Source organism: Oenanthe melanoleuca, chromosome 1, assembly GCF_029582105.1.
Source record: "Oenanthe melanoleuca isolate GR-GAL-2019-014 chromosome 1, OMel1.0, whole genome shotgun sequence".
Taxonomy (NCBI): Eukaryota; Metazoa; Chordata; class Aves; order Passeriformes; family Muscicapidae; genus Oenanthe; species Oenanthe melanoleuca.
The window spans coordinates 27,503,353-27,520,598 of NC_079333.1; the positions used below are offsets into that span (position 1 = coordinate 27,503,353).

The window sequence follows — 17,246 nt, forward strand, 5'->3', positions numbered from 1 at the left end:
TGTTTTTACTAGTGTTTTCTTCTCCAGTTTAGTCTAGTCTTCATCTTGTCTTGTAGAGCGCAGAGTTTCGTGAATTCCTTCTGGTCAAGCTCATCAACGCCGAGTACAGCTGCTATCGAGCTGAGAAATTTGCTAAATTAGAGGTGGGTCTGTTACCTGGCTGCTTCAATTAAAAATTATAATTATATATATAATAAATATATTATTATCAGATAAAGAAAATCAAGTAAAATTTCTGACTTCTAATTTTGTGTTGCTTAAGAAAAGAAGATGAAATGAGATTTTATACTCAGCTATGGAATATGTCCTTCATACTTCTTAGAAGGTGTGATGGAATATGAACAGGTACATTTAAATACAAGGATCTAATCCTCAAGTAAAGATGGGAATATGATGCATATATTCTGCTGGAGGAAATTCTGTATTAGCTGAAATTCAGTATTATGCTACAGGATGCGTGCTGATATCCCTGACTTTTGGTTCAAGATACCAAAATTCTGTTCTAGACTTTGCCATTGCATAATATAGAAAAAAAAAACATGTCTCTGTTTCATCAGCTGTGAAGAAGTGTCCTTTATGACTTGCTTTAGGAAGAGCTTAAAAAGGGCTGGGTGTTATTGTAATATATTCTGTAACTATGCAGTTAAAACCATTTCATACTGTTTAAAGTAATTTTCATGGGGTTTTGTTGTTGTCATTGTTGGTTGTTGGTCTTTTGGGGATTTTTGTATGTTTGTTGGGCCTTTTTTTAAGAAGGATGTGAGACATTGAAGAAATGGGAACAAAAGTCTCTCCTCTCCCAGTAAAAGCTGTTCTCATTCCCAATGTTGGTGCAGGAAAGAACACGGAGTGCCCTCTTGGAGAGCCTTTTTGAGGAGCTGCAGCTGCGCAGCCGCAGCATGATGGGATTACCTGTAGGGGAGGATGACAAGATAGAGAATGGCAGTGGGGGCTTCCTCGAGAACTTCAAGGTGAGCCTTTCTACAAACCTACAGTGTGGTCTAGAATTCCATACTGGCCCTTAGAAGTCAAAGTCTTTATGCTTTGTGCTGGTGTCAAGTGTCAGATGTGGTTTTACTCCATGTTTGCAAGAGGAATTGTAATAACTGGGAGCAAGGGACTTTCAGTTCCTACAGCAGTTCTCTTTCAATTCATTTTCATTATAGCTGAAAGAATTGCAGGAGCCACTGCAAGAGTTTGTAACTTACCTCTTGAGTGTACTGTCTAGAAAAACTGTGATGCTTTACTTACCCTTTAAAAGCCAGAGTTAATTTACCTTGTTCAGTGTAAATGGCATGTTAGGGGGTTTTTATTGCTGATTTTTATTTTTTTTTTTAATTAACCAGGTGACAGAACGTTCTTTTAGAAGAGATAAAGATGATTGATATAAGAAAGCAAGGATTTTGTATGACTGGGCAAACTGAGTTTTGAGCTGGTTATATAGAGAGAATCTTCATTGCTTTCCTATTCTGTCTACTAGCCCTTTCCCACTTATGTGGGAAGTGCCTTGCCACTTCTTTTATATAATAAGTTATCTCTCTGAAAGAGAGATGTGTTATAAATAGCATTTGTTCAGAGTACTTTAGGTCTTCATATGGTGGGTCAAGTAGAGTTATTAAGGTCTGTAAAACTAACCTGTTAGCAAATAGGTTTGGTAGCTGTGTGTGTAGCTTTGGTCAGGTCTGGGATACTTTGGTGAGGTGTACTTTTACATACAAACTGCCTTTGCTGCTAACCATGAATTTTAACTCATCCATGTCTTACACTAATTCTCCCAAAATGTCCTTTTATGACTCCTGGCAGATGCTGTGATTTGCATGTCATGTACACAGATGACATTTGTAAAAGACTGGAAAAGGCTGAGTTAAGTCAGAAAATGGCTTTTTCAGATGCTACAGATTTTGATATGGCTGCTTTCCCACTGAAACCAGACTCAAGTTCATATGAGACTGAACCTTACAGCCTTGAAGGAGTTTGATTTTGTGTTTTATAGCCTGTACTGGATAGGACTGCTCTAGGTGATGCTGTTTAAACCCAGTGTGCTGGGATACCGGAAGGAAACCTCTATTCGTTGCTATAAGAGAAGGGAAGTGAAACTAGAGAATATACTTGAGGAAGAGCTCTTCCCAGAGCTCCATGAATCAGCTAGGACCAAAACAGGGCAGTATCCAAGGTGCTGCCTTCTCGGAGTCAGGATCTGTGTGGCTCTGGTGTCAGTCGGTCGTAACTTCCCACTCAATCTGTGGTGCTTCTCACACTACCCTACCGTGTGCATGTCTATATGTGTATATCTGTGTTTGTCTGTTTCCCTGCCTCCCTCCTGTTCAGCGGGTGATCAGAGGCCGCAGCCAGAGCCTGGATACCATGGGGATATCCATGAGAAAGCAGCAGCCAGCCACGCTGCCCAGCCGCCCCGCCACGGCGGGCCTTGCCCTCAGCCAGAGTGTCGCCGAGGGCCCTAAGGCCATTGCTGCGGTAAGGTATTCGGGTGGGCTGTAGGAAGAGAACCCGGCATACCTTTGTGACCACCCATACATTTCCTTTAGTTTGTCCTCTTGTCCCACTGTGAATCTTTTTGTTGTACCATCCCATTTCACAAGTGGTGACAGCATGTGTTACAGTCTCATTTGTCTGTGCCCATCTCTAGCCCCAGTTCATGTGTGTCTAGAGCTGAGATTGATGCAGACTGGGAGAAGAAAGCCAAACATGGTTCTGCTTTAGACATCTATCTCTGCTATCCTGGATTAGATCCTTTACGGTGCCATGTGTTAAAAAATGCATGCACTGTGGTTTGACTGGAATGGTACTGTATTGTCATAGGGCAAGACCTGAGAACATAAGGACACTAAAACTATTTAGTTTTCTTTGATTTCACCCATCAGATTATTTTCTGTAATATAAACAGGTGCACAAGGTATTCAAGATGCTGTTTTGCTGTAAATAGAATTCGCATGTTGGGAACAAACAGCAGAATTAATAAAGTTTGGGGTGAGGAAAAGAATGGGTATTTCTAGTCACTATCAAAGCCTTTCTTATTTGATAGGGATACTAAACATATGTGACCAATTAATTAAAAAATCTATCACAAATCTTTCCAGAAAAGGATCCATGTTTCTGATACTGAAAATATGGTTACCTTGGCCAAAGTGCATCCAGCTGGTTGTGGTCTCTGCACTAGTGATGTCAATACAGGCAAACTACAAAAAAACCATCTCTGAGTAAGCCAAGAAGGTGCCCTTCAGTGTGAAGATTTCTTGGTGACAGTTTCCTTGGTTGTATGCATTCTTTATGTCAATACAACAAAGTCACAGCGTACTAATGACTTGGGTTTGCTGCCTCCTTTGCTCCTTTAACTTCTGGTTTTCTTTGCCTTTCTGGTTCTGCCTCTCCTCTCACCATATGGGGATACCTCCCTTCCCAAGCCTGTTTCTCTGTATACTGGCTGTGTTCTGCCTTTGTTTCTTTATATCTCTGTCCCTTTCTCTCACCACCTTTGTAAGTCCTGGCTGCTCTTGCTTGCTGACAAAAAGTACTCCGTGCACAGGTGGAGCTGAGCTCTTGGATTGCAGTAAAGGAGAAAATCTGGATCCACACTGCAAACTCTTCTATGCTTTGAGCTCTCCACAGCTTTTGCTGTCTTGTTTCTGTCCTCTCTGTCATGCTTTCCTTTTTTCTAGTCTTTTGCCTTGCCTGGTAGGAGCCCATCACGTACTCGAGCCAGCCGCTTCCACGGGCGACGGAGTAGTGCCATTGGCATTGAAAACATACAGGAGGAAAAGAGGTATGAGGTGTGGGGAGACAAGACAAAGAGAGCAAAAAAAACAAGAGGAGTTGAGAAAAGGAACATGGAAAGGCACATATAGGTGGAGGGGGAACCATCAGGAATGAGAATTAAAATGGAAATGGTTGGAATGGGAATAAAAGGGACTGATTATCGACTGATAGAGAAATGGACAAATAACAGAAACAGGCAAAATTAAAAGAGGGCATTTGGAATTGGAGAGAATCAATATATGGAGGAAGGATGGAGGAAATGGGTGGAGGAACATTATAAGATCACTTAAGTACTGTGCAGTATGATCCAGGACTCTTGAGTTTCCTGTTCTTCACTCACCACTTTTAGAAGAAAGTCAGATGAAAGGCTGGTATTTGGGAAGGGGATGCTTGATTGGTTGTTTGTTTTCATGTTAGAATATTCAAATAGGCAAAACTTCTGGTAACTTAAAAGATTTATTTAAAAAAGCTATAAGTCCAAATGACTAGTGTTTAAGTTAGATTGTGTGAGAAAGAATTATAATTAACAGATAATTATACTGCTTCAAGGACTGATTTGGCATATTTGGCAGAATTATAACCAGTCAAAAGTTGTCTAGTGATCACAAGAGATTATTTAGTTAAATTATTAATTTCTCTCATCTCTAGCTGAGACACCTTTATACAGAGTCTCAAAAGTCACATGAATGCCCTGCATCTAACATGCGATTTTCCCAGTTGCAAGAATTCCAGGAAACAGCTTAAAGACTGGGTGCAAAAGGGGAAAAGTCATCTCTAATGTGGAAACTACTTTTTTCAGGAGGAAATTACTGCATTTTCCCTTCTTTCTTGATGAGGTGCCTATGAATAAAAATAGAACTTCTTTTGAGAAAAATTAAACCTTCAGGAACAACTGCCCTGTAACAGTCTAAGCTATCACAGTAGACACAGGTCCTCAGTACTTTAAATACTTTTGTATCTTAGGTAGCTGTGTCCTTCAATCCATTACTTTGTGTACAGCAACTGGTCTATCCCCTTGAAGGATCTGTAAAACTTTCCTACTACAGAAAATCCGGGAAAAGCCCTGGATTTATTTTCTTTTTTTCCCATGCTCATTGCTTGGAGGGATCTGGTGAACTAATTGGCTCATTTAGCTTTCCTTTAGCTAACTTGTAGACTTAGATATGAGGAACAGGGAACCTTAGCTTGTATTTTCTGAAAGGCTTTTTGGGTCACTCTTGAAGGTGTAGTTTCACTAGCAACTGCTCTAACAGTTCATTGTTATTGAAAGCAGATGTGATACTTTCCCTCTGTCCCTTTCATCTACCCAGTCCTGACTATTCCTTGTGATGATTGCTCAGATCCCTAGTGGGCCTTTCATGGAACTGATTCAGCCCATTAATCAAATAGAAAAAGTATCAACTTCCTTTCACTGGATTAATTGTCTGCCAGGTTCTGCCATGAACTGGCTCATGGAGAAGTCTGATGGGTACCAGGACTGGTGGAAAGTGCACTCAGCAAGAATGAAAGAGGCTGGAGCATGCTCCCTTTCTGGGAAACAGGGAGCTCAAAGTGTCACGTGTTGACTTCACCCTGAAGCTGTAATTTAATGATATGGAGGCTTTGCTGACAGAGCTGACCCAGGTCATCCCACTTGTTAGTGTGTTGTAGGAGTTTCAGAGTTGTTTTAATTTTAGAATTCCTTTTTATCAGGGTAATTTCAAGTCTCACAGACAATTGTATTAACATAAGTGAGGGTATCAGAAATTCTGATGTGAGTGGCACAGGTAGGGTCAACTGGCCAAGAGAGCAGGGAAGAACTTTGTGACAAACTCCATCACTGAAGCTCTAAAGAACACCCCAAAATCACTTAGTTTTCCTTTCTTAATTAAATTAATCTCTCATATCAGTTACTCACACAGGCAACTTTCTTCAGAGGTATCTTGACAAGTCCTAATAGCAATAATAGGTTTTGTAAGAATCTTATTTACACTCTCTGTTAAATCCTACAGCTTCTTAAGACCAGTGGAATGGGGAGTATAGAGGAGAAATTTAAAAAATTAAAGGTGAATACTGAAATTAATTCAGTCTTTTATATAAATTCAAAAAGAGCTTTAAGTTAGCCATTTCCAGATGTCACATGACACATATAAGGGGTCTGCCCCTTTCAGCACAGCTATGTTTGCTTCCCTTTTATGTGCATACAGGAGATAGAGCTTAGTACTGTGTCTTGTAAGGGAGTTTGAGAATAGGTGGTAGTTAACTCTGGCTCTAGGGTATAGCTGGTTTCTCTTTTCTCCCAGCAGAGATACCACAGAGAGGATACAGAGGGTGTTTGACAGTCCAGGAACTTTCTTTGACCTGAAGTCTGATGGATCATCCAGTCCCAGCTCTCCAGAGTTCCCCAGCAGGAAGAGCAAGTGAGTTGAAAACAAATTTTAGTATTTGAAAGATGCTGTCTCTGGTATTGGCTTAAGTGTGGTGCATGTCTTGCTCTGTTGGAGGCTTTACTGAAATTGTCCACATCAGGCATTGTAGCATCTCAAAAGTTGGATGTCTGGCTGTGGCACAGTAATTCAGAACCTGACAGGAACTTGGCTTTCTTTAACAGACCATGATGAAAGATTGGACCACTTGATTTTGATTATATCTTTACTGTAATGTGAGCTTGCATCCAACAGGATACGCAAAATCCTAGCTGTCCAATTATCCATGTTTACTCATGTGTATGTTTCCTCTATAGTTTGCTCTGGAGTGATTTTGGAGCTTCATGGAGAAGCTTGGACAAGGGTATGTTGGGATGTTGGGTTGTACTCGAGTTCTGCCCCTTTAAGCAGGATTCATGCCTCTGCTCCCAACCAGCGTGAACTAACCTGTCTCCAGTCTCCCCAAAGTGTTACAGCAGGATTCCAGCACGGTCCCATGTGTTGCACCTATGTTTCATTGCTAAAGCACGCCATACCACACCCTGTGGTATGTGCAAAACACTTCATGCAGTAGTCTGCAAGTTAATTCTCCAGTTTCTGATGGTCAAAAACTGGAAAAAGGCAATTTCTTGGTAATGGAGCTCTGCTGCTGCTAAGCTGTATTATACAGGGATGTGATCCAACCTAGAACAGTTCAGGGAAACCATCCATTTACATTTCCAAGACTCTGGAACAGCCTGTCTCTAAGTCAAGGGCTGCAGCTGACTTTCTTCTGGAACATTTTGCCACACCTAATTTTTTTCAAGAGAACTTGAATGAGACCTGTGGCAAGAAAGGTAGCAAGTACTTTGTATTGGGGCATTTCCCTTTCTGTGGGAATGTGGAGATTCTTAAGAAAATGTCAGGGGGTGCCCTAGAACCAGGTGTTTATGGTTATAGTCGCTTCAGGTGCCAGATTTGACACCAGCTACACACCCAATGCTCCCTAAGAATTGCAAGCTGGTGACTATCTGCAGTAGTTCAGCTACCCCCTTGTATGCTGTAGGACTGCTCAGAATTTTGTCACAGCCAAGGTGCAGTGTTCTGGCATGTTTTTGTGTGTGTACTAGTTTCTGGGTTGGATGAGTTTTTTTGATGAGAATTTTGTTGTGGAGGAGGATGGGAGCAATCTAGGAGATACAGACCATTTACGGTGCTAGCTCTGGCAGCTAAGGACTAGAAGGAATGCAGGACATTGCTGATTGGTCGGCACCCCCATCTTCCAGCATTACCACATCATTCCACCTTCCTTTCCTCATCCAGCCTGGGACCTTGTTAGTGAACTAGAAGTTCCTGACAGGCATGTGTAAAGGACTCTTGCACTGATTAGATAGCTGATTGCCTTGCATAATCACCAAGAATTCTGCTTTCCCCACTTCCCACCCCCCATTCTCCATCACCTCCATCAGAGGAGGTGAGCCAGCTGCAGTGGATGTTTACAGTTGGTATCCACATGCTTTCAGAGAGCAAACAGCATGGGATTTTACTAACAATACTTGCATGAATATTGTTTATGCACATTAGGCATGACCTGTATGATTTTTCAGTCTAGTTCTATTCCCAGGATTCTTTTACCAGTCATGGACTCAAAACCACTTAGGATCACCAGAAAAAAATAAGTATTTTCATATCTGCGGTGGTTTAGTCCATTCCTGGACAGTTCATTTATGAGGTGGGATGCAGCATGGAGTTTAATTAATTGATTAGTCAGAGTTAGAGTTATGATCTCAGAGTTAGGGACTAGGCCATGTGCAGCCATACTTTTTGCATGACATCTGGCACAGGGAATTAAGAACATGTAATTCCACCATGTAAAGCACACCATTTTCAGCAAGACAGTCCTAGCAGAATGGTGCAGGAAAAGGCTGGGAATGTAAAGTATGTCTTGGAGTCAGCTTACTGGCATTCTGCTGAAATAGCCTGCCTGTTGTTCATCAGCTGTGAAACCAGGATCAAGATGTAGGCATACTTCCAGTGCAAGAGTTCTGCCTCGTTCTAGAATAATTTATGCAGTCCCTATTAGATAATAGAATGGGCTATTCCTGGTAGTATGTCTTCAGTCCATTCCTGATTCTCTCCTTAGAGTCACAAGAAATTTCTGTTTCCTCAGAAATGTCCAGCATGATGCTACTGGTCTTATACAATCATTTCAGATTCAAAACTTGGAACGATCAACCTCTTCACCTGTGTTCTGCTAAAATAGTAGAACCTGGAAATAAATACAAAAGGAACACATAAGTAACAGATTAATTATTTTGCAGTAGAGACAAAGGAGCACTTACTTTCTGTCCTCACATGCTGAGTTTAACACACATTTATGCAGTGATCAGCCAGCAATCCATGAAACTGCATTGTTCACTCGAGCTAATGGTGTCTTCTCTCCCACATACAGGGACAATTATCCTTAGTTTTTCTGCTTTACTGTCCAGGTAGCCTTCCAAATAATCCTTCTTCCCAAGGGACAGGCTCAAAAGAATGAACACAGCCTATGTAACCAAGTGGTAGAACTCCTGAGGCTCAGACGACTCTCTGGGTTGCATCTGAAAAATCAAGCACTGTACTGTGTATGTCCATATCCTAGGAAAAGTACATAGGTTTTTTGTATGTGTGTTTTCCCTCCTCAGACACATCTGAGTGGGGACATCAAGCCAATCAGGAGTGGACCGGATGCTACTCAGTCATTGGGTACCTCCCTGAAGACACTGGCAAGACTTTTGGGGTGAAATCAGAGTCCTGGCTAAGAGGAGCATGAACGTACTTAGAGGACCTCAAGGACTGTGGAGAGACTGAGTGGCACCAAGTAACGCTCCACTGGCAGTTCCTGGAGCAGGAATTCTGTGAGAGGGAGATGGACAGATAGCTCCTGTTGGAGCATTTTGGCTCTGTGCCCTTCCCATTGCCAAATCAGCAGCCACTGAACCAGCCTCTACTAATGATGGGGAACAGAGGCCACCTTGAGTGCAACCTCTTCTCTTCCCTTCCTCTCCCCTCAGATGAGTGAGAATAGTTTGGCCTGCAGAAGGCAAGAGCAGAAGAACACAACTCCACCTCTGTCTCTAGTGCCTCGACACAGGTCAAGAAATGCAGTGCAGAGAACAAGGATGGAGAAACCTGCTGAGGAAGGGTGCTGAGAAGGAAATGCTTTGTGGAAATCTAGATCCCACTTCACGTAGATTCATGTTATTGATTTGCTCTGCTAAGGGAGAAGCATGTTGGCCTTCATTTCCTTCAAAATATGTTTCCTAATCTCTTGAGGGAATATCTTTGGCCTTTATTGGCCCTGTCTTTACTGTTCTCCCTGTTGCATGCTGGCATGTAATATGCCTGGGACTTCAGGTTTCATTACTGCTTGTAGGTCAAGACTGGCCACATTTTGCAGTGTTTCTGAAGGAATAAATATATTTAGTATGTTAAAGGTGTCTTATCTTTCTTGCCTCTCTTAAGTTTTTTTTTTTTTTTTTTTTTTTGTTCCTTAACATTTTTAAGCACTTCATCTCTCTTTACTAGCTGGTCTCTTACGCAGACTATGAGTACTTCACTATACTTTTGGGGCTTACATGCACAGTTCACCTTTTACTATGTAAACATGTCAGCCTCAGGGACTGCTGTATCTCCTGAAAGACTAGGCAGTGGATCCCAAATTCTCATCTGGGAAGAGCTGACCTTAAGGGTCTTCTTTGATAGATCTGAAATATGCACCAGGCTATCTCAATGCCTGTTCCATTCGATAGAGTGGTGGTAAAGGGATCCAATACAGTTTGCTTGAATGTCCCCTTTGAATGGCCTTGTGGGAGCTGAATTTTAGTAGGATGGGCCTACAGAAGTCAGTCTATTGGCAACTGAGCACATGGAAAATCACCAGGATGGGAATCCTGGCCTAGGTGTGTTCCTGTTTGTAAGCAGGAGGAAGGCTCTGACATGTCTTTGCAAGAGCTTGGCACTTGATCCTTCATAGTTTGACACTGAGACATCCTGCAATCCTGAGACATCTCAATAATGTGATACCTCCCTATTGCTTCCTTAAACTTTCTTAGTTAACGGTTCTGTAATACTGGTTAATGTCTATCTGCTTTCCTGCCTTCTCCTGTTACACCTGTACAGAAAAAAAGCAGTAACAATTTATAAGCTCTATGACATAGAAAGTATGCATTTTATGGTCCCTTTGTTCTGCCTGGAATTTCACATAAGACAAAACACAATAGCCTGAAAGTGGCTGTGGGAATGGATGGCCTAGACTGGGTTGCACCTGCCCTTTATACTCAGTTTAACACCTCTTCATACTGTATTAGGTTCTTAAAATCTCTAATCTCCAAAATAGCGCATCTATTGATTTTAATGAATGTTTAGATGTATTTAATACTTAAATGCAGGTGGTGTGAGTCACTCTGTTTTAGGTCTGTGACTTAAAAATTCCTTCAGACTTGTTCTTTTGTACAGTTATCCAGAGTGAAGACAGAGAATTGGTGTTTCTCCTAAATGATATAGCAACTAGAAATTAAGGTATGGATGCCAGTTCACCTGAATTCTGTTCCTAGGTGGAAAAACTAGCTGTCATTGAATACATTCTTCCTATTTTTGACTGCTACATAATAAAGCTATGCCTCAAAAAGTTAAGCCTGTGTGTAGCAATAAGCATGATGATGTTGAATGCTTGCATTTCACAGACTGCTCAGGAGTCAGACTTCAGGATACTGTGTGATGCAGCCACTCTCACGTTCATCATCCAGTGTAAGCAGTTGTTGTAGTGGATTGAGGGAAAATGGAACATCTGAGGAAGAAGAGAATGACAGGGTGGGTGTGTGATCTCTAACAAACAGAGGCTACCCTCCCTGATTTTCCCAGGTGCATTATTAAAACACATCTTCTCTGCCCTCTCCAGGAGCTGACGTGCTCACTAAAGGGCCCTCCAAAACGGGATTCAATGGTTCAGAGTATGTGGCTGGATGACAGTGACTGCACACCCAGTACTTCTAGCTCACCAGGTAAAAAGAAAGAAAAATAGAAAAAACCCTCTACTTACACTTCTAGAAGTGTATGAGAGGTTGAGCCAAATCTTTTGTATGCTGTACTTAATATTTTAGAAGTGCAGATAGATGATAGTCCAGGAAAATGGGGAGAAAAGTTGCAAAAGTTTAATGGGGAAAGAATGCTTCAGTAGCATGAATAAATAGTGCTGAAAACACACTGCAAAAGGAGTTACAATAGACTGCAAAGAATTAAAGTGTTTATGTGTTTTCTGTGAAGAACTATGGATGCATTTCTGAATGCAGTCCCCATATAAACTAGATTGTTTAGATACGGGATTATAGGAACTGCTTTCTGAACAAAGCAGTATGATCCTGAGAAAGTGGGTAATCAGGAAACTAACCTGCACTGAGAGTTTTTTGCCAAGGTTGGGCTCTTAGTCTAGTACTTGATTAAAGCTGACATAGTTGATTAAAAACAGCGTGGATCCATTCACAGTGCAGAGATGATTATAGTCCTTAGCAATTCTCTTCAGTCCTGCAGCAGGGGCAACTCTTGCATTTCCTGCTGTGGAGCTGGATCACCTGCCCTGATCTCAGTCCCTGTTTGCAGCTGTGTTTCACTTCTTTAAAATGAAATGGTTTGGATTGAAGCATTTGTTTAGCATCAGCCTTAAGCTAAAATTAGGGAAAGTTTTAATCAGTTTCAGTCTGTTTCTGAGAATGAGGCTGTGTAGGATTTTGGGAAAGTATGATTGAAAAGTCTAAGCTTTTGAGTTTGAGAAGTCATTAGAAACTGTGAAAGGCAAAACATTTAACATTTAACATTTGTTGCTGGAAGACTGGAATAGGAAAATGTTGAGGTGGTAAAAGACACTAGGAATTATGTGTATGGCAAGGAAGATAGTTAGTTGGAAGGAACCATGAAATCTTTATAGGAATTGTGTGAAAAAGGATTGTTTGTAAAGATTACAAGTGTTAGAAAGTGGAGCCAACTTACTTTCAGTCTCAGTCTCCACAGCTGCCATATATGAGATATCAAGAGTGGCTATCAGATAGATCCCTGCTTAATATGGTCTGTATCTTAGCAACACCATTGAAGATGTGATACTATCAGGTCATCTGCAGAGACTTCTGTTGTGAGATGTTGCTCTTTTGTTGTGGATGCTGGAGGTGGGGATGCTTTCCATTGGCTTCTGCTGCTCTTCACAGATAATTTCTGTCTGCTGACTCTATCATCTCACAGTATATAAATCATTAATATGCATCACTGAGAATAATCATTATAGAGAATGCAATGTAAAGTTCAATGTAACTTTTAGGTTTTACAACCTTGGGGACAGAGAGTAGTATCCTGGTGGTTTAGTTTTGCCCTTTATTGAGTTATCCAGTAAGTATTCAGCTTTAGTTAATGCCCTGATAAAATCAGTGCAAACTGTTTTGATTTTTTTTAAGTGGAGAAACGTAAGACAAGCCCAGTGTGAATCTAGATCCTACACTGAATAAATTCAGCATTCCTAACCCATGTACACATTCTTGGCTTCTCTAATTTGCATTTCAGATTGAGAGAGCAAAGTTAGAGGAAAAAAAAATGTCAGCAGTCTGTGGTCATTATGCTGCCAGATCATGACACAGAGGACTGGCATTGCCAAAATATTTTCTGAGTTGACTTTAAAGCACCACCATGTCTCATGTGCTAGTGTATGTCACATGAGGCAGAGGTGACTTTCCCCCTAGCCTCAAGGGCAGGATAAAAATTCAGCGATAACTCTTCTTAACACATACACTACCACTTGTGTTAGATATATTTTTATGTAGTTACTTGGCCTGTTAGTCACTTCCTACAAAAAACATACATTATAATTAAATTCCAGCATAGTGGAACTGGGATATACAAAATAGAGAAGAACCCTCTTATTGTAAATTCATGTTGTTTAAAACCACAGTTTAGCAGCATTTGGCAGTGATTTACCAGTGATTTTGTTTTTAAATCTCAGTTTTAAATTACATAATGACACTGGGAAAGGGGATAGTCTACCTTGGAAAAAACGCTGAAAAAATAGTTGCATCTCATCTGTTTCCTAGAAAATAACTGGTGTGATCATGTAAAAGTGAAAAAAAAAAAAAAAAAAAAAAAAAAAAAAAAGGAAAATAAAAAAAGTGTTCCTGGGAAAAACATCTCAGCTTACCATCTTACTTCAGGAATCCCTCATTAGCTTTCTTCACTTTCCTGAGTGAATGGTGGGTAGATATGCCATCAGAGGTATTCACCTGCCCATTCTACCCCTTAGCACATTCCACACTAATAACAACTCTTTAATTCAAACTCATTTCATTTTCCTCTGATTTAAAGGAGTTATAATACAGATTTATCTTGTGATGCTGCTATATATAAACTCCCACAAACTATACTGGGTATGAAATTACCATACTTAGTAATTTAAATCATAGAATGGGTAGAATGGATGACCAGCTGAGAATAAATGTAGAATGGTTTAAGAAGGCTGTTATGTTAAAGACATCTTACTCATTTCTTAAGAAATGTATATGGTGAATATAAGCTGATTACAGAAAGCAAAATAATGCTTTTAATTTATGAATTCTGCAAGTATTTAATCCCTGGTTTTGCCATGATATGTGATGAGAGACAAATTCCTTAAACCCTGAGATTGGATGTGGGAATCTCAAGGGAGGGGTCAGAGGGAGAAGGAAGAGAAACACTGTGAGAGTATAAGATTAGAGGCTGCTTCACAGATGTGTATCCTTGGGAATAAGGTATTCAGATTGTGTGGAACCAGTGGCTGATGATTTTTTTTTTAAATTAAATGAAAGCAGTCACTTTCCCCATGTTCTGAGTTGGAATGAGAAACAGGTGAAGGTAACACTGGTCAATTTGGGCATAGGTACACTCCTTCCACTGCTACCTATGGATGAGCCACAGGTCTGTGAAAACTTTGGGGTAAAACCAGCTATGTGTGCAGCTCCTGGGATACCTTCTTGATTATTTCTGTATTGTTCTGTGCTTGGTTCCCTTCTAGGAAGCAGATTGCTTCCTTCCAGCAGTGTTGCTGGCTCCAGTGGAAAAGGGAAAGGCAGCAAAACAGAGGCTCAGCACCACAATCCAGTAAGTGCTTTATTAAAATACTTCCTTCTCACTTGCACAGAGATAAGGATGGGAGAGAAGAGAGAGGCTTGTTTTGGAGGCATTGCTGGTGAGGGTTGAAAGGGCAGCAGGAGGGCGCTGGCAGGGGAGGTTAAAGCGGTGCCTTGTTCTGCAGGCCTCCATTTTGTGCTGTGTGTGATGTCAGCGCTGGAGCACTGTCTGCAGGGTGAGGAGCACAGGTAATGCACAGGGGGGAGGAGAGCCACGGGCCCCTGCCCATCCCTGCCTCCCTGAGAGTGCAGCCACTGCTGTACAGCTTCTCAGCAGAGTCCTTTACCTTTCTCCCCAAGTGATCTTCCATGGCCAACAGCTCTGGCCTGATTTACCCAAGCACTCCCTTTCTGGTTGCCTCCTCCCTCTCAGGGAACAGCATTTCCTATTGAGATTCTGCACTCTGCCCTAATCATGGCACAATTTCTTTCTCTTCTTTGTCTTTGATTGTTCAGTTTCCTTTGCTCAGATGCAACCTACATTTTTCTGTGCCTAACCTCTGCTTTTTGTAGTTTCATTACTTTACAGAACCCCTTTCTGTTTCTCATTTTCTGGTGTTGTGCCTGTCTGTACACTTGCTTATTTGCTTTCAGCCTAGAAATGGTGGGACCTACTTGTTCATGCCAGTTTCACAGCTTTTCCAGACATGGGAAGTGGGACTTGGTTTCCTGGTGAGGTCTATAGTAGAGCAAAGGGGAGCACAACTTCAGATTTGTTCCCTAGAATTCATAGTCCTGTTTTGCTTGTGTTGTTCAGTCTCTCTTTTTGCTCAATGTCCCTTTCCTTGCTTGGTATCTTCTCTGGCCTGACAGCTAAACAGCTGCCTTGAAAGTGGTGGGGATGTGAGGCTCTCAGGAACTAGTTTAGTATATAGCTGAGTAGATGTATCATCTTTATGGAAGAAAATTCTTCCAGCTATTCCTAAATATTCCTAAAGAGCTGGTCGTTTTTATTATTGCTGTTTAGACCATCAGTGCTCAAGTTTTAGCTGCCCTGCCACCTAGTGGCATTCAGAGCAGTCAGGTGAACAGTTCAGCTCCATGTGGTGGTGGTCACTGGTGCCACAGCAGATCAGAGAGGGGAGCTGGCACTCACCACCGAGAACTGAGCATGCCAGTGCAGGTGCCAGCCACTGATCACTGGGGTCATCCCCAGAGTGTCTGCCAAGAGCTTGTGCTCACATCACAGCTCTGTAACACAGGAGCAAGGTTGTCGAAATGAGAGGCAGAACTCCCTAAAGGTTCTGCTCCTAAACAGGCAAATTGTGCTCAAAACAGGTACAGAGTCAGAATTGCAACAATCTGCAAACTCACGGATACAAATGCAAAGGCTGTGGTTCTACATTCACTGGTGGCTATTAGAGGCAATAAGCAATGTATCTCAATAGTGCTTAAGTATGGTTTTAGTATCTAAGGTTTTGAGCATTTAATTTCCACTGATTTGAAGCAGCTCAGCATTTAAGATAATTTTGTGAAATATTTGCAGTCTGTAAGATCCATGTCTTTTGGTCCATCTGCCAAATCAACAACATTCTGCAACAAGCTGGTTATTTTTTCAATTGATCTGGTTCAAAGAACAAAGTTTCATGAGACTGCTTTTCACTGTGAGATTATTTCCAGATGTTCTTTGAATTCTCACCAGCTCCTTACTAGAGTTCATTATTTCCACAAAAGGGCATTTTACCCACTCCTGGGACAGTACTACAGTCTTAAAGTGATTTTTTAATAATTCCATTTTAGCACAACCTCTGAATCAGTTTGATAGCACGTATCGGAGACTAGCAAGTTTCAGAGGAGAAATGGTAAAAAATTTCTTTAATATGGCTTCAAGGGACTCAAAGAAACCTATGGCACCTACACACATGGTTACTTTCTTGTCATTCTAACTCCTCATATCTCTCACAAAGATTTCTTTAAGTTCCAGGCTGGATTTGCCCAAAGACTAATGGGTGCACTGGTAGAAAGGAGGAAGGACTCCTCTAATCCTAGGGTATTTCCTGAAGAGCTGAAAAAGTAAACATTGTGGATGGGAGAGCAAATGATACTCCCACATCACTTACAGCTGTAACAACATGAAGGATACAGATTTTTTTTTCTGGTGCTTTGTTCCAGGATTGCTGTTCAAGTGAAAATACATCAATATGCTTTACCTTTAAGTTCAGAAAAAGACAAAAAGGGAATTCCAGCTGCTGCCGTTTTATTCAGTGATGCATCAGAAAGCGTGGAATCATTGAAAAATCAGATTTCATATAAATCAAATTTCCATATGTTACTCCAATTTACCTGATACAGGATCAGGCTCAAACTGTTTCCATATGAAATGTCTTAATTTTATTGTTTGCAACCTTTCCCACTGCAGACTACATGAGTGGAACTCCCTCACAGCCATATCCAAATGACCTTTGGATAGACAGCAATTAGGGCATCCTTGAGGAAGCAAAACAGTTTTCTTCAGTTTCCAGCTGAACCTACAATGGTGTTCACCACCGTCCTCCAAAGACATTACTGTAAAACTTGCATTAAAAACCTCTGTAAGGTTTGGGCTTGGTGCCCAAGAATGCATGTGTGTGGTGGTTTTCTCAAATATCAGTCACTGCAGAGCAAGGTGTATCAAATATTGTCCAGGATAGGGTTCCTTTTAAAATACTTTATTGGTTCCTTAGTCTCTTTTTTGGGCTTGAATGGTGTTCTTTCCAGCAGCCATGATGCAAAGTAAAAGGAAGCATTAATATCTTAGCCTGTGCTTCTTATGTCTACGTAGCACACTGGACTTAAAATAAAAGGACAATATGACCAGCTTCTCTTAGGCTCTGTGTGTGTGTGTGTTTGTGTGTGTGTGTGTGTGTGTATGTGTGTCTGTGTATTCATAAAGGACAAGCAGGAAGACATGAAAAACCCGGAGATTGCAGTC

The 17,246-nt window shown here is 41.2% G+C and overlaps 1 protein-coding gene across 13 annotated transcripts in view; it reads left to right on the plus strand.

Moving 5' to 3' along the window:
• Window positions 1–17,246, plus strand: part of LOC130259742 (rap1 GTPase-activating protein 1-like) — a 49,154-nt gene that overhangs the window by 27,034 nt on the left and 4,874 nt on the right. For 3 of the 13 annotated variants that reach the window (XM_056504374.1, XM_056504480.1, XM_056504410.1), the window contains 9 exons: window positions 57–143; window positions 837–971; window positions 2,329–2,475; window positions 3,678–3,781; window positions 6,057–6,173; window positions 10,883–11,009; window positions 11,098–11,200; window positions 14,221–14,306; window positions 14,461–17,136. In XM_056504374.1, coding sequence (XP_056360349.1) covers window positions 57–143; window positions 837–971; window positions 2,329–2,475; window positions 3,678–3,781; window positions 6,057–6,173; window positions 10,883–11,009; window positions 11,098–11,200; window positions 14,221–14,306; window positions 14,461–14,484 — 930 coding nt within the window. In that variant the 3' untranslated portion in view covers window positions 14,485–17,136. The other 10 variants (XM_056504443.1, XM_056504401.1, XM_056504392.1 and 7 more) reach the window with 8 other exon arrangements.